Source organism: Musca autumnalis, unplaced genomic scaffold, assembly GCF_047663935.1.
Source record: "Musca autumnalis isolate F117 unplaced genomic scaffold, ASM4766393v1 scaffold_4, whole genome shotgun sequence".
NCBI lineage: Eukaryota > Metazoa > Arthropoda > Insecta > Diptera > Muscidae > Musca > Musca autumnalis.
The window spans coordinates 82,956,447-82,982,761 of NW_027411977.1; the positions used below are offsets into that span (position 1 = coordinate 82,956,447).

Genomic DNA, 26,315 nt, shown 5'->3' on the forward strand with positions numbered 1-26,315 from the left:
GGATCCACTGTGTGATGGTGAGGCTGATATGTACATAACTTGAACTCCAGTTTCTCATTCATCGTCACTTCGAACTTCTCGTTGTCACTATTTCCCCCTTTCGGCTACAGACTGCACCATCATCATTGATGGGCCTCACGTCATCCACCCTCACCTACAACGTTGGTTCAACCTCTTCCATCACCTTCTTCACAACGCTCCCTTCTGTTTCGGTCTTACTTCCACCGATCAAGTTTCCACTGGCTTGGTGCACGGTGCTGGTGCTGTCCACTTGCCAGCCTTCCCTTCAACTTATCATTTTCAAACATTGCTCTCATGAGCATCTCCTCATATCTTCTCTCGTAGACTCTACACTGCATTACGACTCGGAAATCAAGTATAAGAGACTATCGGTCACATTGTAACGTGGTTTTCTCGTCTGCTGGGGTAAGTCCAGTCGCGTCCAGGGTCTCCATAAGGACCCACTAAACCTTACGAAATAAAAGACTAGTTTTTTCCCTTCTAGAGGTTCATTCGGATATTTATTGATCTAAATACTAGTATGTTCTACTTCAATGAAATGCGATATTATTACTTTGGCCCTTCTTCCGAGGGGAGGATGCTGATAGGACAGATTCTGACGATTTATAGGTGATCGGGAACTTTATCAACTCTATGTGTTGGTATTCGGCAACTAGGCAAAAGCTGTTCGGGGACGACGATGGTTGATGAAGCTCGGTGATGTTCGGGAACGGAAATGGTTGACAAAGATCGGTGACGACGATTCGGCAACTCGGCTCAAGTTGTTCGGCAACGACGACGGTTGACGAAGCTCGGTGACGACGATTCGGTGATGTTCGGTAACTCGTCCGAAGCTGTTCGGGAACGACGACGACGCTCGGTGAAGACGTTTCGGGTGATTTCGGGAACGCCGATGGTTGGTGGGGATCGGTGATGACGATGCTGGCTGATAACGATACTTGTCGATGATCGGAAGCGACGATCCTGGTTGCTGAGTAGTTTCAGTAGTGATCGGGAACGTGTTGATTGATGTCGGACGGGTTTTCGACGATCTGCTGTTCTGTTCGGAACGATTACTATACAACACTAATTACATCTACGAACTCATACAGACTGCTGCGTATATCTAGGAACAAAGAACCAAAGCCTCCTTGTGGGACGGGAAACCGAAGTCTCCGTGTGGGACGGGAAACCGAAGCGTCCGTGTGGGACAGATAACCGAAGTCTCTGTGTAGAACAGGAAACCGAAGTCTCTGTGGGGGACAGTAAACAGAATTCACTGTGTGCAATTTATTAATGGGACAGCCACAATGGGTAGTCCCTTCCAAAATTTGCCAACGCAACAAGCCACCCAGGAATGCCTTGGTGGATAGCAAGCCCCCAGCAGTAGCAAGCTGACTTCAACGGCGAAAACTGGAATACTAAAGTATAAACTGGAATGAAGTAAATGCGAATTATTGTGTATTGAGTACAGCAAGCAAATGGCTTCAATGCATGGCTGGCGTAGATGGAGGTGCTGTTGAGTGCATATCGACTCATTGCTACTATGGTGGTAAGTGAAGACCGTAGGTGTTGTTGTATCTATGTGACACTTGTCACGTTACAACGTTTTTCAACTCTCCCACCGTGATGCCACATACGGTCTTAAGTCTCCTTACACGAGATCGACTGTCACACAGACCTCACCACCTGTAGCGCACGGCGAAATTTCGTTATCGCCTCCAATACCACTGACACTTGACTTGCTCTCCGACGCCAATGAACTCACACCTTCACCACTTTCATTGGAGATTTCTTTGTTGGCGTCCCCATTTAGCCATATTTCCTGCAAAACATCCGTCACCAGAATTCTCCTCAGTCTTAGTGCGACGCAACCTGCAGGTTCCAGGAGGAGGAACCAACAACCCACCGTAGTCACAAATGGGCGCTCACTGATCCATCGACATTCACAGGTGCCTGCTCGACATTTTCGTCATTTTCTTAGGGGCAATCCGCTTCGCCACCAAGGAGTAATTCCAATCAGTGAGACACTCGATAAACCAAAGCCGCGCACTTGCCACCACCAAGTTTCACAATGTTCACAAAGGATTCTCCAACAACACTTTTTGTACAACTGACAGAGTCAGAAAGTTCTGCTTGATTTCCAGTGTTTTTTGTGATCTACAGCGGGACACCAAGCTCTAGACAGCTCTGCGCTGGAATTTTTGGTAATTGCTAAAATAACAAAAAAGTTATAACCCTAATCCTAATCCTTGTATTAGCACATTGGAACAAGCAGTAGTCAGTTTTTGGTTCGATAGAAATACATTGTTCCCTAAGTTAGTTTACCTCTCAATTTTTTATGCAATCGGGGTGTGTACTTTGTGGCAGGACAATTTCTTCAGCTCATGCATATGTTCTCTATCTTGACCTGAAATTATTTTCACAATATTCACATTAGATGAATTCGTATATCACTTAAGCGCTTAACCGACGGCTTTTTATTGTTTTATTTTCAACTTATTATAAACCACATCCTCATAAACCACGTTCCCATATTATTCAAAATAGAAATCACAACTCCCTCATTATATCCCCATCTATTTATTTATGTTTGCCTGCAAACTTAAAGGAGAAAAAAAAGAAAAATAAGTTGTCATTTATTAAGTCTTGCCCACAAAAGTGCACCTGAGAAAAAGAAAATGTTAAATCACATCAATCAGGTCTGTTTTGTTACCACAATCAGCCGACATTAACTTTAACCAGAACAAATGATGGGTTATTCATCTGACGTCGGTCGGTCGGTATCGACCATAAGTTCAACATAGTTAATTACATTCTATTTTCAAGGTCACAATTACGAGACGACCGCGGGGTTCTTCAATAAACAAATATATTCAGTTCACAAGTAAGTGGCCAAGTTCGAGGCCTGGGTAAACGGTCAAGCCATGACAATTTGTTGTTTGCTTATACCTTGAACAGGGCCAAAGGACATTAACGTCTATTGAAATAAATTGACATGACGCATCGCTTTTACTTAGTATAATCAGTGGTAGTAGTGTTAGTGTTGTTGTTATCCAGGTAAGGAAAGGAAAATTGTTATTTTATAGGGTGTACTTAATGAACCGAAGAAATTTTCTAAATCGTTTAATTTGATTTGTAGTTGCCATTAAATTATTTTGCCATTTTTATTTACATAGAAGTCATTTAGTTTATACCAAATTTTAATTTATTTTCTCCCGATAAATTAGCGTGTAATGAATACCTGGCATAGGTTAATGAATAAGGAATTTTATTTGCATGGTACAAGTTTTACCATGTCTTATTAGAGAAAATAAAAAAAAAATAAAATAAAATAACATGTGAACAAAGGCTATAGTCGAGGCGGGGCCGATACTCTACACCGCTTCCCCTGTGTATAAGCTTTTTAATGTTTGAGTACTGTCGACATCTACTTGGTACTGATTAAAAGCTTTGCTGGTATTTTTGATTAGCATTTTACATGTCTTTATTACACCAAATGGAAGCATATATATTTGCCATTCAAGTAAAAACTTCAAATTATTAAAATTGTGATAGTTTTGCGGTTTTTGCAATAACTCTGATATTTTACCATAAATGCCGCATTTTGTATTAATTTAAAGATCAAATGGTTTAGTTTCTCTCCTTGAAATATGCCCAACAGAAACAGAAATATCTGACATGGAAATAAAATTCCATAAATTGGAAATTGGAAATCTCTTTCAACATCACAAGCATTTGACCAATTTTAGTAACTCAATTGGGAACAGTTTAAAGCTCAGAATGTCTTCATTGTTGAAACGCACAATTCAAATTAAAACTGGGAAAGTGATATGTGCGCCAACCTATTTTGCATCACAATAAACGTGATATTTTCCTAATCCTCAGCATACATTTTTGCCCATTCCGATTCTTGAATATTATCCGACTATCACCAAACTCAATATGCTTCTTTCTCTCTGGGAGACCTATCGTGACGATTCTATCAAAATTGCGCCCTGTAGCGTGATTACAAAAAATGGGAAAATTGAATGCATTAAAGATTTTTGCGATATCTCCGTTATGTGAGCAATTACGTCAACCTATTTTGCAATAATGTAAAGAAAATCTTATCTTCTTCCATTGGCACTTACGCCAACCTACTCTGCTTCATTATACCGTACACCACTATGTGGAAAGGGTATTATAAGTTTGTTTTGGTAACAATTCATGTAACACCGCGAAATGTTCGTCGGAGACCCCAATTTGGAATACAAATCTTCATACCTCGACTAGATAAAGCGATTTTGAGATGTGTTCCTTCCGTCTGTCCATTATAAATTGTAATCAAACTCCAGGCCGCAATTATGGACCGATCGTCACGAAATTTTGTATGGAGGACGGGTTCAGGCCAGAATAGGTCCCTATTTTTATTGGCGATGATCCGTAGTCCCTTCTGGGATGTTTTTGAAACAATTATTATATTATTACTAGCGGACCCGGCGAACTTCGTCTCCCTATTAAGGAATAAAATTTCATACAAAAACTCAATTTTCGATTTTTCCAATTTTCCGACTTTTCCAGAGAGATTTTTTAAAATTTTCTTCCGCAAAGACCTTCTCCTCGAAAATACGAATAACTGACAAAAAATTTTACAGAAATCGGCCTAGCCGTTCTCATTTTATGAATTACTATACATTTTTTACACCATTTATATATATATAGATTTCAGCTTGGTGTGATACTGTGCCTGAATCCACAAAGTTATTTCTTACAATAGGTTTATTTGTTCCATAAAGAGAGTTTGATTTGTGGAAAGCTAATTCCCAGGGATAGTGGTGTAGGGTATCATATGGTCGGCCCCGTCCGACTATAGCCGTGGCTTACTTGTCTGATATTTAAATTTTGGGCTCTCTTTGTAATTATTTTGGTTAAAAACCATGGTGGCTGATAACTTTAGTATAGACATGTTTACAGCGAAAATCTTATGCAACTCTGTGTAGGGAATGCATAGTCGGCCTCGTCCCGACTTCTAAATGTTGGTTGGTTGGTTTACGTGGTGGCTATAATCTTCATTGCCTCAATTAGTATGTTAAAATATACCGTTTTGAAAACCACACCACTCGGGTAGAGATTGTTATTCCGTTATAGTATGTTGGTAAATTATATCCAGCCTGATAAATTGAGAAATCTCAGAAGGTCCCCTAGACCTAGTTCGGTTGTCTCAGCAAGATCGTGTAGGAACGGTCGTCCAAGAGTTTTAAATCTTCTTTGCAATTGTGCAGGGCAGGAGCAGAGGAGGTGTTCAACCGTTTCTTCCTCTTCTTCGTTTCCGCAGCTGCGACAGTAGTCATTGTGTGGAATATGTAAGCGCTTTGCATGGTTACCAATGGCCCAATGACCGGTTAGCACCGCAATTAGTCTTGCCAGGTTCCGTCGATTTTGGCTAATCAGGAAATTTGTAAGTTTGATGTTGTAGTGTGGCCATGTAGATTTTGATATTTTGCAGGTTTCAGTCTTGTCCCATCTGATCTCTGCTTGTGGAAGATAGTATTTGAAGATATCCCCTTTAACTACTCCCATTGGTGTTGCGACTGACGCCCTTGGAAGTTCGTTAGAGGCAGATCCCGCTCTAGCTAGTTCGTCTGCTTTTTCGTTTCCAACAAGACCCTTATGACCTGGGATCCAAGTAAGAACTACTCTGGTCAGAAGCCCTAGCTTAGCAAGTTCTTCTTTACATTCCTTCACCAGCTTTGATGTGACAATGTTTGACTTCAATGCTAGGAGCGCCGCTTGACTGTCGACAAAAATTCCTATTGAGTTTGGTGAGGGGTGCTGTAGAAGTATATTACAAGCTTCCTTTATAGCCAGTATCTCCGCCTGAAAAACACTGCAATCTTCAGGTAGCTTTGTGAATTTAGATATGTTTGCTTCTTCTGAGTAGACACCAGAGCCGACTCCACAATTCATCTTAGAGCCGTCCGTGTATACAGTGATGTCGTACCCCGTCAGTGGAGTTCTATTTTTCCATTCTTTCCTGCTTGGAAATTTAACTTTAAAAGGCTGATCAAAAGTTATTGCAGGTGTGCAGTAATCAGCATTAGTTGCTATTTTTTTTTGGTAGTTTGAGAAGCACACAGGCATGTCCGTAAGCACTGTCTCTCCACGTTCCTAGAGCACGTAGCCTTGCAGCATTGCAGGCCGCAGTTGCTTTGATGTGTAGATCTATCGGCAGTATATGCATCATTGTATTGAGGGCTTCAGCCGGACAAGTTCTCATTGCCCCTGTCACCCCGATGCATGCCGATCTTTGTATGCTGTATAGTTTTCTTTCCCAGTGTTGGCCACCAAACTAGTGTTCCATATGTGAGTATTGGTCTTATTATGCTGGTGTACATCCATAACACCATTTTGGGTTTGAGACCCCAGCGGCTCCCAAACATTTTGTGACATGTGTAGTATGCAACGGTTACTTTATGAGCACGATGTTCCATGTTACGTTTCCATGACAGTTTTGAATCTAGGATAACGCCTAGGTATTTGGCGTGATCTGATAGTGGTATTGCTTGACCTCGTAGTCGAGGAAGATTGGTGATTGCATATTTGGTTTTTGTAGTAAATAGCACCATCTCAGTCTTCCCTGGATTCACCCCAGACCACTACTTGTGGCCCAAGTATCCAGTGATTTCAGGGCTCCGCTCATGATGTCACTCAGCACGGACGGAAATAAACCAGAGACGAGCATTACCACATCGTCCGCGTAAGCAACCACCTTAATCCCCATATGGTCAAGTTTGCTTAGGATTTCATTAATCACAAGGAGCCAAAGCAGTGGCGAGATCACCCCTCCCTGTGGGGTTCCTCGATTTACGTGCTTCGACAGCATGCTATTTCCCAGTGTGGCATAAATGACTCTACTCTGCAGCATGGTGGTAATCCAACCACTGATGAATGGTTCCACGCCGAAGTTATATAGAGCTTGTTCTATTGCTGAGGTGCTAACGTTGTTGAAAGAGCCTTCTATATCCAAGAAAGCGGCTAAGGTGTATTGTTTGTGCTCAAAGGACATCTCAATAGTCCTAACGACTTCATGTAGGGCTGTGTCTGTCGAGCGTCCTTTAAGGTAAGCGTGTTGACTTGTTATTGTATATGTTATTTGAGTTCTCCATCTTTTCTCGAATATACACGTCGATGAGCCTTTCGAGTGTTTTAAGCAGAAATGATGAGAGACTTATGGGTCTAAAGTCTTTAGCATTTTCGTGACTACGTTTTCCAGCTTTGGGTATGAAAACAACCTTTATCTGTCTCCAACTCGTAGCGACGTAGTTTAGGGATAGACATCTACTGTAGATGTGTACTAACCAAGGGTTAATTATGCTCTCCGCGCTTTGAAGCATTTTTGGTATAATGCCATCTGGCCCCGGAGATTTGTAGGGAGAGAAGCTGTTAGCCCATGTGACTTTACTCGGACTTATTATCTTTTCGGCTTCAATGTTGTCTTTATTTATAGCTGTATTGGTTTGCTCTTCGATGGTTCTATCCGTGCAACCGGGGAAGTGCGTCGTAAGAAGGATTTCAAGAGATTCGGCCGAGTTTTCTGACCAGGTACCGTTATTTCTCTTTATGTAGGTGGGATTTGAGTGACCCTTTGCCATAACTTTGCTTAATCTGGCTGTATCTTTGGTGCTATCTAGAGATCCATTGAATTCAATCCAGGATTGTTTTTTTGCCTTGGCTATTGCTTTTTTGTATTCCTTAAGCTTATTCTTATATGGCTGCCAGGATCCGCTTTGGTAGCTGACGTTGAATGCTTTTCGTGATTGTTTTCTTAGCCTTGATAGCTCGGACGTCCACCATGGTGGATAATGTTTCTTTAACGCGTCAATGGGAATGAGACTTTAAAAGCTGTATCTAAGGATTTCTCTAGAATGGATACAGCCTTTTCTATATCTGCTGTGGTTTCATCTGCATGTGGAATATTTGGAAGTTTGTCTTTCAGAACCCTTTTGAACTTTTCCCAGTTCGTTCTTTTAGGATTGCGAAAACATTTAGTGGCCGTTGCCTTTTCAGATATGTTGAATAGTATCCAATTGTGATCTGAAAAGGACCTCTTATCGGATACTATCCAGTTATCTATTTCAATTTGTCGTCTGTCTGATACTAGCGTGAGATCGATGACATCCTGCCACCCCCTAAAGTTCTCCGAGCTTGGAAATACAAAAGTTGGGTTAGTACCTCTGTTGCATATTGTGAGGTTGTTAGTATTTATGAAATCTAAAACTGACTCACCTCTGTCGTTTGTTTCAGTGCTGCCCCAAAGGGTATGTCTTGCGTTAGCGTCGCAGCCAATGATTATAGTGTCGTGTGGTAGAATGGCCCCCATGAAGCTCGAGACCTCGCTTGGTGGAGCTTCCCTTGAGTGGGCCATGTACCAAGAGGCAATAAGGAACTGCTTACCGTTTTCCAGTTCCACTCTTGCAACGGTGAAGTCCGCTGTGCTAAACTGGGGACATAAGAAAGCGTTTGTGGTGTTTTTAACAATTATACATTATCTAGGCTTACCATTATCCTTCATGTATATGGTGTTGTAACCTCTGTTATCCAAGCCTTTTACTACGTTATCGTAAACGTAGGGCTCCTGGATGATGCCTATGTCTAGATCCTCCTCAACCAGAAGGATCCACAGGTTATCTGAAGCGAATCTCGAGTGCTTCAGATTGATCTGCACGACCTTAAACATCATTTTTTATTGGGTGAAGATGTGGATGGCCCCTCTAGCTGCATGTTGTCAAGCAGCTTACCGGCATCGTCAATGTCAACCTCATCGTCTTCGCCATTCGGGCCATGTGGGCGTAGTATTTTGACTTTGGCTTCCCTTATGCCAAAGAACAACTTGTTCCCCAATCTTTCGAGAGCCTCTACTCCGGCCTCAGTAATTGAGAGAACTAAGCTCATGCTGTTATATTGGCGATTACGGACCACTCGTCAATCGGAACATCTTTGTTCATTTTCGCCAGACATTTCAGCAGCTTGGTTCCGTCGCACTCTATCTTGGGCAACCAAACTCTGGCACGAGGTCTCATCGGGATTTCTTGGGCCGGGATCAGCCTCAGGCCGATGCCGTCCCAAGCATCGCTAAGCTTAGCTATGTTTTTTTTCTAGAAATTCCTTCGAGTACTCATCCATACTTCTAAATGTAGTTGAATTATATTCGAATTAATTTTCCATATTCGAGAAGTACTATTTTGGAAAAATTATTACGATGGGTAACATTTGGAAAAAATCGGAAAATCCCTTGTCAAGTTATATTGCACACTAGCTATTTTAGATTAGGACCGTAGTAAGGTTTTTCCAGCATTAGGATAATTATCTTAAGAAGTATGGACTTGCCACGAAAAAAAAACTTATTGTGGGAGTCAATAAAGCGATTCCATTCCCTGAATTAGTTCAATTTTAACGTTTTTTTTTTTTCATTTGTGTGTATGTATTTTTGTCTATAAAGTTAAGTGGAAAATAATCATTGACCAAGGAAAAAACACAACACATCAAAAACTTTTATTGGAATAATGTGTAAAGAAAAGTTGAATCACTCCATGGCGGCAAAGTCTATTCAGTAGAAGTTTCAAGTTTTCTTTGTAAAACATCATGCTTTTTTTTCTTTCGAAGAAATCGATCTACCAAAAAACCACCTGTATTTGTGTGACTTTGATTAATACGTTTAGATAAAGATTGCCAAAATAAAGATAATAAATTGGCAAATATACAACTTCTCACTGCGACTATGGTGGACAGTAGAAACACTTTGATTTAAATTAAATTCTTGTTTGTAAGAAGATCAAGTAAGAACGGCGTTAAGTTCGGTCGAAGTTTTTGTACCCTCCACCACGAACTGTGTTGAAGTGAATAAGAAAAAAGTTATAGCAGGAGTAGTATATAAGAATTGATAACATTCCCATCAAAATAGCTTATATTTACAAATTTTCCATATTGATCGGTAAACTGGGGCAATACCGGATAGATTTAAGTTTTCCAACTTCTAGGAACACAAAAATTCACAGCTACGACATATTCTTTAGTCCCATTTTGAAAGGATTTGCGGTTTTCAAGCTAAATCCTGAGAAAAAACCTGAATGCTTAATCTGAACCTCTACATCTCAAAAATGGTAAAACCTAGGAAAATATCAGTCAGCCAATCTTGTACAGAATTTTCGCTGCTGCTACATTTTCTTTAGTCCCATTTGGATAGGACTTGCGGTTTCCAAGCAAAATCGTGAAAACCTAAAAAAACCCTTAAAAATTTCAATTTAAATCGCGCTCCAGCGATTTTTTTGTTTTTCGATTTTTCTTATCTATGAATATTGTAGTTTCAGAATCCGCAAAAACTTCCCAGGTGTAAGCACCTTCCATTTTAATTTGTTTCAAGAGCACCTTGGGAAACTTTTATACCCACAACAAAGACTAAATACCAAAACTTGGGCAATACCGGATAGATTTAAAACTTCCATTTAAATTTGTTCCAAGTGGTTTTGTGATTTTGAGGATTTTAGTTGCATTTTTGTCCGAACTGTCTATAATTCGATATTTGAGGTTTCCAGTGATCACAAAACATTTCCATCAAAAATTGTCAACATAGGTAAACGTTTTGTTGTAGCTCACATTTAGCGGTAACTCCTAATCTTAGGAATTTTCAGGATTTTAGCTGCAGGTTTGTCCGGATTTGAAATTTGAGGTTGCTAGTGATAACAAAACTTCTCCATCAAAAATTGTCAACATAGGTCAGGTTTTAGGTATTTTGAGAACTATAGCTGCATTTCTGCAGGGCAGTGGTCACAAAAATTCTGCACTAAAACTTGTCAACATAGGTCCTTATTTTGATATATCCCCCATATAACGTTGCCTGCGTTTTAAAGATATTTTGCGGATTTTGGAGGTTCCCAGTGGTCACAAAATTTCTGCGCCAAAACTTGTCAATGTAGGTCCATGTTTTGGTCAGGCCAATATCTCAGTGGAGGAATATAAGAAGTAAATTTGGTAGCCAGGGAGCTGCACCCGGTCTTAAAGTGGTCGAAACCCTTAATATAAATTCGATTATTTTTTGTATCAGTTTATTACCTAGTAAAAGTCCGTTATTATTGATTTAAACGTACAAAATTATATGTTTTTATTACTTACTTAGCTGGCCCATTACAGAACATTTGTTCCATAGACCGAACTAAGAAAAGATCTCCAATTCTCTCTGTTTCGTGCTTCGCTTTCTGGAATACCGCGCCTTTTCATCTATTCATCCACTTTTTTCGTCATCTATTCCTGGCCAATTCTGCATGCACCGCCAAGCGGCCCATATTTATACGCCTTTTTAGCGGGTTCATCATCGCTCATTCTTATGATATGGCCTAGCCAACGCAATCGCTGCATCTTGATACGTTTAACTATATTCTGATACATATAGAGCTGATACAGCTCGTGGTTCATGCGTCATCGATATTCACCGTCAACGCATATCGGTCCGTAGATCTTTCGAACATTTTTTCTCTCAAACACGCCAAGCACTGCCATGTCTGTTTGCGCAAGTACCCAGGCTTCGGAACCATACATCAGCACGGGTAGTACCAGTGTTTTGTAAAGCGTTATTTTTGTTTGACGAGATGTGGCATTGTTTTTAAACTGCTTACTTAACCCAAAGTAGCATCTGTTGGCTACTGTCTTTACCAGTGCGATATACATTAATAGTATTCTTCGCTGCTATTTTATACCAACAGATTTGAAAAATGTTCTTTCCATATCCTGAGCACACTATCTGTATCAGTTACCAAATTACCTTGCTGGTCTTTACAGGAGGAGGTGCCTGTACAAAAGCCATCAGTTTGATGCGCCACTCTTTGGTAGAATTTTCGGACTTCATTCTGGCTCCTGTACTTCTCGATTTTTTCACACTCCCGCTTTACCACATTTTTCTTTTTCTTGAGGAAAAGACGTTTCTCCTCTCTTTTTTCTGCCGATACCTATCTCGTGCGCTTCGCGTTGCTACGGATTTTAATGTTGCCCTATATGCCGCATTTTTCTCTTCAGTAGCAGCACGACACTCCTGATTAAACCATAGATTCCTTGGTGGAGGTCTCTGGTATCCAAGTATGGATTTTGCGGTTGTTTGCATGGAGTGGGCAATGCTTTGCCATTGCGCTGATATGTTATCGGGATGAAGAGTGCTTTGATTAAGCAATTGGGTTAATTGAGTGGAATATGCTGTGGCTATCTGTTGTGATTGCAGCTTACCGATGTCAAACTTTCGTGTTGTGTCTGTTCGTACTTTGTTTGCTACGTTTAACAGGGTGCGTTTCTTTGCTGCAACAAGGTAGTGGTCTGAGTCTATGTTCGCTCCTCGGATCAATTTGATTTCTTGTTTTCTGATCTGGAGACAGCCAGGTGCACTTATGGAAGCCGCTTGGTATTAAAAGTTGCAAAATACTAATTATTTGAAATTTAGGGCAAATTAATGAAAATTAATTTAAACAAGTAAGAAAAGCGTTAAGTTCGGTCGGGCCGAACTTTTTATACCCTCCACCACAAATTTCAGCCATTTCGGTGGATTAAATTGGCCACAAACTTCAAAATACCGAAAATCGGAAGGTACCGTTCTACACGCAGAGAAAAAATATTTTTCGCTTTTGTTGGAACAAAAATATCTGATTTGGTTCCAAAAATGTATTTGTTTTGTTCAAACATTGTAATCCAAATCCAAAAATACCATCTTTTGTTCCAAACATAGAAAACAAAAACAACTTTCGAATTTCCGCAATATTGTAAAAATCGTTAACAATACCGATTGTAGGAACTATCATAATCTAATTTTGTTTACAAAAAGTATTGTCAACCCAGAAAACCAGCCCAGAAATTTTTGATTTGAGTGTATATACTTCTCATATACACTTTTCGCATAACTTGGATATAAATGTCGCGTATAATATTGCAATCATTGATGAACACAATACATGGTTTGCTGACTGACAACAAAGACAAACAAAAAGCCACAAGCACCCACCACAACATAAGGAATAATTAAACACCATAACAAACTCCGGTATAACCCATACCTCAAAGCACAATGAAGATAGAAGAATGAAACAAAACAGAGACAAATAAAAACAAGAGTCTCATTGTTGGTATACATACACACAAAAACAAAGATAAAGGCATCATGTCATACAAACAAAACTCACCATAATTGTTTTTGTCAACACGGCATCGAATAGCGAGAGAAGAGAAAAAATTGTTGAAGAAAAGAGAGAACTATTGTCCAGTTGACAAAAACTATTTTTGGATTTAACAAAACCCAATTGTTGGAATCACAATACTACATTTGAATTTTAACAATATCTTTGCAATACATATTTTGCTCTTTGAATATTGTTGGATTAATCATATTTTTTCTCTGCGTGTATGGGGCCTATATGATGGCGTGGACCTATACCTACAAATTTCTAGGGGACAGTTTTATACCCCCAACGAAGACTTAATACCAAATTTCAGCCCTTTCGGTGTGATAATGAGGCTAAAACCTTCAAAATACAGAAAATCGGGAGATATCGTCCCATGGGGGCTATATCAAAACGTGGACCTATGTAAACATTTTATAGTAGAAATGTTTCTTAGCCTCTGGAAACACAAAATACAAAGTTACAACCGATTCTGTTGCCAAATGGGACTACTACATTCAAAATATATTAAAATGACGCGTACTTTATATGGGGCGTTATATGGGGGCTACACCAAAACGTGGACCTATATAAACCAAATTTGGTAGGAATGTTTTTTGGCCTCTGGAGAAAATTGCAACCAATTCGGTGGTAAAATGGGACAAATATCTTAAAAATTCCTAAAAACGACGACGCGTCACGCGTCATTTTGTATGGGGGCTATACAAAAGCGTGGACCTACATAGCCCGCTTTCAATACCAAAAGTCCTAGATTTTCCCAAAATTTCATCCACCTAAGTCAATCCGTTCGGACGCTAGAGTGATTTCCACAGACGGACGGACGGACATGGCTATATCGATGTAGAATCGCACGCTGATCAAGACTATATATAGTTTTTGGGGTCTACAATGATTATTTCGAGTAGTTAGAAACGGAATGACAAACTTAATATACCCCCATCCTATGGTGGAGGGTATAATAAAAATAATAAAATATTAAATATTTGACTTTATGTAAATTATGAAATAATAAAGAATAGAATTAAGGAAAGTGAACCAAATAATAAATTATAATTATTGTTTGTAAAAGTTGTAGTTGCTTTATTGAAGGTGATGTTTGTTGTAGGCAATAACCCAGCAAAATGTTCGATGCCATAGATGCCATTCAATCATGGGTGCAAGTGATCTGGCATGTCATCTTTTTAGCATCTTCATCGATGAATTTTGTATGAGCGTGGACCCCAAAAGATGCTATTCATTTTTTGGTTTCAAAGCATGTCATTTACACCAATGCTTTGACATGTAATTTTCACCAATGCTTTGGCATGTCATTTTCACCAACCCTTTGCAATGACATTATCATTACGACGAAAGTTTTAACAACGTTGGTTGTGATTTCGAGTCTGCGACAACAGGAAGCCTATTGTTAATAATTAATCTTATATATTTAGAAAAATGTGTATATATAAAAACACAAAATTCATCTCTATTGGATCGATGGAATGGGTTCAAATGCTGATGAAAAGATCGGATCTTTCACGACTTCCTTTGCATGGCTTCAAATGCTGATGAAAATATCGGATCTTTCACGACTTCCTTTGAACTAATGCAAAAGATGCCATGAAATCACGTCATCACATGGAACCCCTTCCTTCAAATTTTGCTGGGAAGGTATTGGCGGCAGTTATGATGAGACTAGCTATGATGATGATGACGTCATGTTGATTGACCTTGATGAAGTTGTTGATAATGATGTTTTAGTTGATGAGGTAGAATTTAGTGATGATAATTATGATTAGTGGGTATGAAATGTTGTGAAGAGGGGTTTAGGTGATAAGAACCAGATGAAGATTTTGGGTTGATCATAAATTGATATTTTCATCAACAGTAACCTTAATTTCTGGCTCTTCTCGAAGTTGTTGATAGAACATTTTATTTCAAAATTCCAATTATTTTGAATCCGCTTGGCATTAAAAGTATTTCAGTAAAATTATTCATGACTACATTGCAATTTTAGTCCTCAAAATGACTTTCTTTTACTTCGATTAGCATTCACCTAACGCTGCTGTATTGAATATATATTTTAAAAGTTTTCTTCATGCAGGATGGTCTAACAGGTTTGGATGGGGGTTTCATGTAACAAATTTAAACTGATTGTGGTGGTTTCCTAATTCCGTCACACAGTGTCAAATCCATCCATCCCTTATCCGGTCAACATGAAAATAGATACTAACGAAGGTTGTTTCATGTCAACTACACATTTTAATGCAAAGTTCTTGTCGCTGTTGTTGTTGCTGTTCAACTTGTTATCTACAAATTGAAAAAATAATGAAATGAAAAAGAGAAAGAAACAACGACAACAACACAGAAACGATGCCTTCATAAGCCCAGAGGATATGTTTGTTGACATTTTACGCAAATTTGAAAAACATCGTTATTTTTATGGACAATTTGTAGACCGCAAAAAGGCATCTTACGTGTTCGTCCACTTGTGCTGTTTTCTTTGGAGAAGTGTCTCCAAGTAAACAAAAAACTTAAAGACCATCAGATGGCCATTGTTTTTTTAATGTTGTCCTTGTTTTGACCATTTCGTTGTTTTTTTGTTTCTCTTTCTGGACAATATTTGCAAATTGGGAATTTCTTGGGAGATTTGCATTAAGCAACAGTTCATGAAGAATTTGTCAAGTGCTCCGCTATGGAGTAAAGGTGCAGACATATTTTTGTAGACAATAATTGAAAAAAAATACACTACAAGTTATCAGAAAATCCAATCTAAATTATCGTTAATTTGAGGTTATTTATACTAGAATAGAATGGATCTTGAATTTTGTTGATAATTAAAGTCTCTGATGTCCAATTTATTAATATTTTAAATGCAATAATATTTTATACATTAGTTTCGGGTCTTCAGAGAAACCCAATAATGTTATTTTTTGAATTGTCAAGACATTTTCGCCTCTAAATATTTCCGCTCACACCGAAAAAATCGTAAAAGAGCTTTAGTTAATTAATATATTATTAAAACAGTTTAACCCAGCAAAAATACTCATTACAAAACGTCCTACTAGTCAATTATATTAACAAGGGCATGTCGCTCGAAATTGGTAGTTATTTTTTGGGTCACTTATAAAAGTTGTTACTAAAAGTCGTGACTGCTTACATAACCACTTATTCAAGTGACCAAAAAATAACAATCTAATTCGCATGGCCAAAAAATAACCACTTATTCCTTAATATTTTGTTCAAACTTAGGGGGTTTTGTAATGAGTATTTTTGCTGAAAAAAGATCGTATTCAATTTCCATTGGGGATATACAATATTCTTGCAAAGAATTGTCTGTAGGGTCTATGTTTTATATAGCCGCCATAGAATGGTACCGCCCGATTTTCGGTACTCTTAATCTGGCTGAAATTTGGTTTCAGAAAGTTTCTTCGAACTTAAATTATGTTCGGACAAAATAGTGAATACCCCCTAAATACATACGTTTTTTTGGGAAATTTCAATTCACACAGGTTGAGGGTATACCTCTGTCGGCAAATCCAACTGATACTGTTTTAGTGCTGAAACTACATCCTGGATTTTGTTAGATTAAAGCCGACCAGAAGTGTCCACCCCATTAAAGTAGAATTTTATTTATCAAAATATTTTAGTTAACTTTTTACACGAAATTCTTTTTGAATATCGAAAAGAAAATATGCAATCACATTGATAGATTATAAAGACATTGATTTTAATTTAAATCTATTGCCCTATACTAACATATTCCACCTGCATATACTTTGTTTTCCATTTCTAGGCGACATCATGGACATTATGGCGCTCATCAACTCCAGCATTAATTTCATTCTCTACTGTTCAATGAGTCGACAATTTCGCACAACATTTACTCTACTATTTCGCCCGAAATTTCTCGACAGATGGTTACCTGTAGCGCAAGATGATGAGACAATGGCTGGTGGCATAAATCGTCCTGGTCGTCAGAGTAATCGAGGCTGCGGTCAAGGACTTGCAACAAATGGCATTCGACGTGATGAAGTTAGCAAAAGCTGTGTGATAGAACAAAATCAAATGACAACAACGCAGGTAACAAATGTGTAGCATAAAGCCAAACAACTGCTACTTAGGTCATCGTGGAAAACTACTATGACCCAAAAGGCGACACAACAAAGCCATATTGCAGTAGGCGATAATACAGCAGCTAATGTAGATTTAGTTATATGTCCTATACAAGATAAGGTTAGTAGTAATAAGAATCTAGTTGATAATACAATGTGTCAAACACAGAAGCAAGGGGAAATCCCAATAAGAGGAAAGGAAGAAGAACCAGTATGTGACAGCGAAAAAAATTATCCCATTGAGGATAATGACAATGACTACGAAGTAAAAGTCAAGCGAACACATAGAACGCACAGAAAATGGCTGGGTAAGAAATCATCTTCATCGTCTGCACTCTTAAGCTGTATAATATGTAATCTTAAACGACATCATAGTTTAAAACACCAGCAAGGGCAAAATTTGTTGGCTTCTAATGTGACAACGAATACCACAAACACCACCAACAGTAATCCTTTAACACAACCCGTCGCTGCAGCTGCTGTTGTTGTGTCTATGGCAAAGGACTCATCTATGGATCATCAAGTTTATGTGACACATTTAGTGTCTCAATGTGTTGTTGAAAATGATGTAAGAACGGCAACAAAGGTCATGGTACAAGCATAACTGTAATGTGCCCACAGCAACCATAAAAAATGACAACACCCCTTACCAATCTCCTCCAGTTTTTGTAGCTATCAAAGTTTAAAATTTATCTCTTTGAATATGTTATTCTGTCAAATGAAACATTTCGGTCATACCGTTGATACAAAGATTTTGTAAAAAATAATCTTTTTGGGTTTCTAATGTCATAAATAGCACTTTCTGAAAATCCTTGTCCATGAAAACTCTTGTTAACGTTTGTGGAAAGTGAGTCATTAATAGCATTTCGATTGTGCTGGCTCAAAAATATTAATATTTTCCATAATTATAGGTTTTTAAATTCATTTTTTTTTTAAAGTTTGTTTTTTTTTCATTATTTGCAAATATTTGATGCACATTTGTTTTCTAATATTTTCCCAAACAAGTGAGAATTTCATACAGAGTTGATTTGTGTGCACATTACGCTCATTCCGAATGCGCATTGGTCAAGTGTTTGATGTCATACGATTTTGTTTTCCTAAAATTAGTAAAATAACATGTAAACAAATTATGAGCCGGCTTTGCCGGCTGAGATGTACCCTTTAGTTACTGAGATACATAATTGTCCTAAAGCCCTACATCCCAACAATTTCAAAACATACATAATATTGAAAGATGTACAATATCGGTATACTTTTTAAGAAAACGCTTGCCTGCTATGATGGAAAATAAATGTATGACTCTAAATTATAAAATTGGATAATATTTAGCGGAAAAGATTGATTCCGGCAAAGTCGCAAAAAGGTATATTAGGGTGATTACTTTTTTATAACCTCGTATCCCTGTATCATATCTTGATGAGTTATTATTTATGATTAGATAAAATTAATTATTTTTATACCCTCACCATTTATGCTAACGAGGGTATATAAACTTTCATACGGGCAAAATGTGCCTTATCCAAATAATGGTTTTAGATCCCAAGTATGCCAATTTGGAGTTGATTTAGCCATGTCCGTCCGTCTATATGTCTTTCTGCCTGGCTGGCTGTAATTCCAACATTTGGCTTTCGTAATATTTTGTCCAAACTTAGTTTAAGTTCGAAGATGGGCTATATCGATCCACTCCTTCCGGTACCTCATCAGGGGCGAGTCCATACTTCCTGAGAAAATAGCCTGAAAGGTGCAAAAACCCCTGTGATACAGTGTGTAGTGGTAGTGGCGCAAGATAAATCTCGAACGGATCTGCCGAATCGGAGCAAAATTTGGCGTTCGTAATATTTTGTCCAAACATCGTTTAAGTTCGATGGTAAGCCGTATCGGTCCACTCCTTCAGGTAACTCCCCCACAAATGTCCGGAAATATTGTGCGCACAATAACTCTTGAAGGGAGTGACCGATTTGGTCCTTACTTTACACATCCAAATATATATACCAAATAAAGATCAGATTCGAAAAAATTTCGGATAAGTTCACGTTAAGACCCGCTTCCGCTTTGATTTTTGTTGAAGCAACTTGCATTTGCTGCCTCAATTACGACGGTATAAGTTTTTTGAGGGGCAAGTTCATACTTTTTGAGAAAACAGCCCGAAAGTTGTAAAAACCCCTATGGCACCATATGCAGTGGTTGGAGAGCACGATAACTCTCGAACTGATCAAGCGATTTGGTCCAAAATTTGGCCTTCGTCATATTTTGTCAAAACTTCAGTGTCAGTTGGATGATGGGCAATACCGCTCCACAGCTTCCGGAACTTCCCCCAATATTTTAAAAAATGTCACTAAAATGATATGCACTATGTCTCTTGAACGGGTCAACCAATTCAGTCCAAACATTGGTTCTCCTAACATTTTGTCCAAATTTAGTTAAACTTCTAAAATGGCCCATATGGGTACTCTCCTTAGAATACCTCTCCAACAAAAATTTAACATTTGTGTCCAAGTCCAGTTTAGGGTCTGTTCGAAAATCCTTTGGAAATGCATACCGATGCTGTTCGACATGGTCCTGTTTACAACGAAATTATGTTTTCCGTGGACAAGTCCATGCTTCCTGGCATATATGAATTCCAAAATAATTCCTTTAAGTACCTCCTCCGCAACACTTTTGAACTTTAATCCTAATCCAAAGGTTGTATAAATGTCATCATTAGGTTTGTAAAATTAATGCAAAAGTCGTGTAACACTGTCACCATACACATATAATGCCAATACTACTTATAGTAGGCCTGTGGTAAATACCAAATATACCAACACTGCACAGTTGGCGGTTTTACAAAAAATCTGGCCAAAACTCTAAAAATGTATGAACTTAAACCTAACCTTGGGTTCTTCTTATGTTTTTGGGGTCGCCGAGAGCAAATTAAAGTTTTTAGCGCTTTAGAAAATATGAGCCTGACAAAATGATCCCTTTTGACAACAAAGCCTCAATTCTTTGGGGCCCATAACAGCGAAAGTAGAAGGGATGGGGAAAAACGCCGGGACACGTGTCTTTTTATTTTTAGTCTTCTATGATGCTGCGGTGTCAGAATATGGTTTGTTTGTATTTTTTTTGTAATTCTTTTCGTGTCGCATAACGATATAGAATAAAATGTTTTGTTTTCTTCGAAGAAATTCATGAAAATATTTATTAAAAAATAACTAAGAAAGCTAAAATATTTAAACTTCGGGAAGTGTTGCACTACATGAAGGACATTAACATATATTTTTTTGAAAAAAATTGCAGGATGGTTTCAAAGGATTTTTATGATTTAGTTTTTCAAGGACATTTTTGATGTCCTTGTTATCGTGGAATGGAATGATTTATAATTATTATATAAAGCCTATACTCTCCCCTTTAATACGACACCAACATCAGCATCGTACCACGAGTACAAGTATTTAAAATATTTTTTTGAAAAATGTTGACCCTTGAAATTTGATTGTCTTCTGAAGGGTCAAAACGATGAGAAAACGAAAAATTAAAAATACCATTTTACTCCATTTTGCCTATAGTTTCAAACGTATATAGTCTTGTTCAAGTGTAACAAAATTTGAAATATATGAAATATGTATATGAATATGAAAATTGTCGGATGGTGTTATATATCCCCCATAGAGCGGCACTCATGGATTTTCGATATGTATAGTGAAAGATTTAACCAGGGGTTCAACATTATAACAGGTACAAAACATTCCTTTGCAAAAAATCAGACAGCATACGTCCACGTTTTGCCAAATGCCTCATGTAAGGGTACCACACCATTTAAGATTTTTTTGAAGATTTTAATTACATTTTCTTACCGAATTAGTTGTTATTTGGAATTTCGTGTTCCCAGAAGGTAGAAAACTTACTCGCAAAAACTATCCATATACATATATGTAATACATATTATGTATGTAGGTTTTAGTCTACCCCCCATTACCGGTATAGCCAAATGTTATGTATTTCGAGAGTTTTTTGTCAAATTTTCGAACTGCTGTAATTTGGTATTGTGTTTAGTCAGAGGATAAAAAGAACAACGATAAGCTCTTTTAAAGAGCGTTGCTACATTTTCCTTCTGAAGTGGATATAACTTGGTATTTGGAATCTCAATGGGTAGAAAACCTCCACACGGAAAATGATCAATATTAAGTTATTATCATCAGTTGAGATATTATTCTCTTCAAAGGAATTATACTTAACGTAGAAAAAGAGCTTAGTAGTTACAAATTATTCATATTTTCTTCAAGGCAGTGGTGGTGGAGGGTATTAAAAGTTCGGCTTGGCAGAACTTAACGCCGTTCTTACTTGTTTTATTTATATTGTTGGCTTAATTGGCATATATTTGGTATATATTTTTCGTACAACTCAACAAATTTCTCCGCTAAAAACTGCAGACCAAGGCCCACGTTTCGGTACAGCCCTCATATAACGGTGACACTCGATTTCTGGTACTATAACGTTTTTATCTACATTTTCAGCCTAATTGACTGCAATTTGACATTTATGGATCTCAGTGGTTATACACTTTTCGACCACCTTCTGATATACCTTCATTGAACGGTACGTAGATCAACGTTCTGATATAGCGTCAATAGAACGATACTCTCCGATTTTGGGAATTTTTAAGGTTTTAACTCCATTATAACTCTGAAATAGCTGATAACTGGTATTTAGTCTTCGTTTGTTCTACGAAACTTTTCTCTAGAATTTCTCGTTGCAGATCAACGTTTCGATACAGCCCCCATAAAACGGTATCTCCCAATTTTGGGAATTTGTAAGGTCTCAGCCACATTATTCAACGGAAATAGCTGACATTTTGTATAAGGCGTCATTGGGAAATTAAAGCATTTCCTCTGATAGTGGTCGAAAAATGCCCTCGTTATGATATACATATAAAATGGTACCTCCCGATTTTCGACTTTTGAAGGTGTTACCCACATTATTCACACACACATGATTTAATCTTATTCACAATTGAAATATTTGATTTGATTTTCAGCATAATATTTTAACTCATGACCTTCCATATTTGCACCTATTTTCAACAAACGTCAATATTATTAACAAGCAAGTTTATTAATTGTTGCAGGTACTTGCAAAGCCCCTACAATTTGACAATCAGCAAATTATAATTGCACTTAAGACCTTTAACTCATTACCGTTAATGTATATATTTACATGAAATAAGTCTACTTCAAATACACAAAAAGGTCATACAACTGTAAAATGCAATACGAGAGTCATACATTTAGATACACATATATTTATATACATAAGTAAATGTTCGTATGAAGCAGTTTTGGTATACACCTGTATGTGAATGATTATTTATTTATTGTCTACCTTTCCCTCATAAATTTATTGTCAATATTTACTATGTAACTAATTAACATTTACATTAAGTAGTCATTCACATAAGTACAACCCAGCAATAGCTTCCATTTCCAAATAACGGATGTACACGCAGAGAAGAGATATTGTAGGAGCAATCATATTCTAAGAACAAAATTTTATATTTTAAAAATCTCAAAATATATATTGTTGGTGCAACAATATATTTTGTCTCATTATGGTGCCTGACACAAAATATATGGTTGAAACAACAATATATATTTTCAGATTTTTAAAATACACTATTTTGTTCTTAGAATATGATTGCCCCTACAATATCTCTTCTCTGCATGTACATATATAATATTTGATAGTAGCCGTAACTGCTACTGCTCATTGTTTTAACAGAACATGCCGTTCAAATAAGATGTTAAGATGTTAAAAAATGTGTATGTGCTCAATTTCACCAAACTCCACATATAAATGTTGATCTGCTGGATTGAACATGCGAATTACACTACAAACTGAGTAAAACTAAAGAACATTATACTTTGTTAAACGCTGACATGTGCATCAATATAGCAAAAGATAAGTAATGAGTAAAATAAGTGGTTTTTACATTTTAATTTGTTCTGCCTGCTGGTAATGCAGAAGGTAGTTTTTTTAGATGTCTTTCTAATGGAGTATTCGGCTAATGTGGCTTCCAACTTTTTGCTGGGAAGTACGAATAATATTTTACTGGGAAGTATCACTATTATTTTCCATATGAGGTGCTCAACGCCAAAACGGCCTAACCCATATGCCCAAAAAAATCAAACTGGCTATAAAGATCTAACCGGAGCCTTTAGAAATAAATACTAAAAAAACTCCATATTGCATTGTATAACACTACCTGTTATAATACCTGTTATAATAGTGCAATATGGAGTTTTTTTTGGATTTATTTCAAAAGGTTCTGGTTAAATCTTTATAGTCAGTTTGATTTTTTATGTGGCATGTGGGTTAGGCCGTTTTGGTGCTGAGCGCTTCATATGTATGTGCATACATACGAAGGTTAGATGTTGACTATGCTTTTATAATTTAAATTAATAATTATGTACATACATTATTATCATTATCTTCAAAATATTATACGAGTATTACGCGTTCCAAAATGCTTAAAAGGGCTAGGTAAGAGCAACAAGAACATTAAGTTTTATTATTAGGATATATATGGTAAAAACCAGGGCTTCGGAGTCGAGCCATTTTTGGTCAGACTCCGACTCCAGTCAAATATTTTTCACGACTCCAACTCCGGAGTCGACTCAGAAAATAAATTTCAACTAAATATTAACTAATTAGTTAAGTTTAAACCGCTTTTATCTACCCAATGATAATACAAAATCCAAATCGGGAGATATACCAAAACATGGATATACACTCCGTTTCATTTCTATAGAACATTTCAAATTTTTATTTGTTACTTCATTTTAGTTGACATTAGTCGAATATCTTGGGATATATTTGTATATCTTGTTCTGTACACTTATGAAGTATCTTTCAACAAAAAGTGTATAGATCCAAGTCCAAATATATCCCCCATAGAACGGTACCTCCCGATTTTAGGTATTTTGATGGTTCCAGCGTCATTTTCAAAGCGAAATGAATGAAATGTTGCATTGAGTCTACATTGGTGGTACAAAAGTGTCTACCAGAAATTTGTCAGCAGGCCCACGCCTTCATATAGCCCTCATAGAACGGTACCTCCGATTTTCGGTATTTTGAAAGTTTTAGAAATATTGTTCAACCGAAATGCCTGGAATTTGGAGTTGGAGTTACAAAACTTTCCTCCAGAAATGTCTCATACAGTTCGACGTTTTAAGACAACCCATACCGTAGAACCGTAATCCCGATTTCAAGTCAGCGTAACACATGTCTCTGTAAAAAAAACTCCTACAAATATACAAAAATTTCCCTAATTCTAATAACTAATATTTTATCATAAACACTAATCTTTACTTAATTTCTCACATTTAATTTGTACTAATTAATAATTCTCTAAATTTTATGAGTTTTAAATGAAAAAAACGAGATCCTAATTTGGTCAAAGGCGTACATTTTAATTTTCAAATTGCTACATTATATTCCATTTCGTTGGTGGACCATTTCAGAAAAGATTCGCATAACTAATGAAAATTTGTATAAAAAATGCATTTAAGCGTTGATTTTCAAAAGGGCTGATTTTCAAATGAAACAAAAGCTACAAAACAACCACTCAATGTCACGACCAGCATGGACTTCTGTTAATGTTATGCTTTGATAGCTTTAATTTCCTTAATGTTCCACCATTAACAGGCCACAGACAAAAGGGAAAAACAATGCAAAATAAACCAAGTAATAGGATATTATTCGGCTTTGGCGACTGAAAATTACCACAAATGAAAAAAGTAGCAAATGGGGCCACAAGGACAACCTTCTGAAAATTTTAAATTTCAAAACGATACGAAAGAAGCTCTTAAACTTCACTTTATCCGAATATTATAAGGGATGTACCCGAAGAAATGGACTGATATAGTCCATATTCGAACCCCATCTATATCTGGAATGAATAAAATGTGAAAAGTTTTTTATAACAGGCAGACGGATCTACTTCGATTCAGTTTGGTATCAAGCAGATCATTAAACAATAGCCCATTACAATATAGGGTGCATAAAGAATACAAAAAACTCATTCAAAAGAAAACAAAAAGCAAAGAAAAAATCACAAAAAAGAAAGAAAGAGAATTAAACATAAAATTCGTTCCATTTTGTGTGTGTGTGTGGGTTTGGTTGGGTCAGAAACAAATAATGAATTAGCAAAAGGCAAATTTATTTAAATTTCACAAAAGCACCATTAAAAGATTCTATAAAATGCTCTCACACTGGCAATGCCATTGAAAAACAAGAATATCTTCATTTCCACAAGTAATGGGTAACAAGTTGATACTTTGTAGCTGTAGACAAATTTATTCAATTTTGTTAATTCCCATAGGATTTGTGTACTTTTATTAGGGATTGAGATTTATTTGCCCATTTAAAAGAATAAATAACATTTGAATCAATCTAAAAGGGGTTTTAATTCTGACGAAATCGCAATAAAGTTTATTGTTCTGTAATAATGAAGACAATTGCCTTAAATTGATTGGTTGTAATTTTTAATTCAACTGCCAATAAATGGTATTTAATGGACACAATAAAGTGGCCAAAACAAAATGAAACGAATCTTTGAATTTTGATTTTCCAGTTTTTAAGCGCTAAATTAACAAATTAATTTAAAGGTGTTGATGTTAAGGTAAATACTTTTTATATATGTATTTTTTCATTCAAGTACGAATTAAATCTAAACAATAGAGATCTTGATTTAAATTTGTACTAATTGACTGTAATCACGGTGCTCTTGAAACAATTTTAAATGGAAGGTGCTTACACCTTAGAAGTTTTTGCGGATTCTGAAACTACAATGTTCGTAGATGAGAAAAATCAAAAAACAAAAAAATCGCCGGAGCGCTTTTTTAATAAATCGCGATTTAAGTTGACATTTTTAGGGGTTGTTTAGGTTATCACGATTTTGCTTAGAAACCGCAAGTCCTATCAAAATGGGACTAAAGAAAATATTGTAGCTATGAAAATTCTCTACAAGATCGACCTATACGGTGTTTTCGTA

The 26,315-nt window shown here is 37.0% G+C and overlaps 1 protein-coding gene across 1 annotated transcript in view; it reads left to right on the forward strand.

The window, feature by feature from the left end:
- The window catches only part of LOC141401520 (G-protein coupled receptor dmsr-1-like), a 400,810-nt gene extending 383,446 nt beyond the window's left edge, over positions 1-17,364 (forward strand). Inside the window, exon 8 of the mRNA XM_073981806.1 lies at positions 16,969-17,364. Within this exon, the coding sequence (XP_073837907.1) occupies positions 16,969-17,270 (302 nt within the window). The 3' untranslated portion in view covers positions 17,271-17,364. The remainder of the gene's footprint in view (positions 1-16,968) is intronic.
- The last annotated feature ends 8,951 nt before the right edge of the window (positions 17,365-26,315 follow it).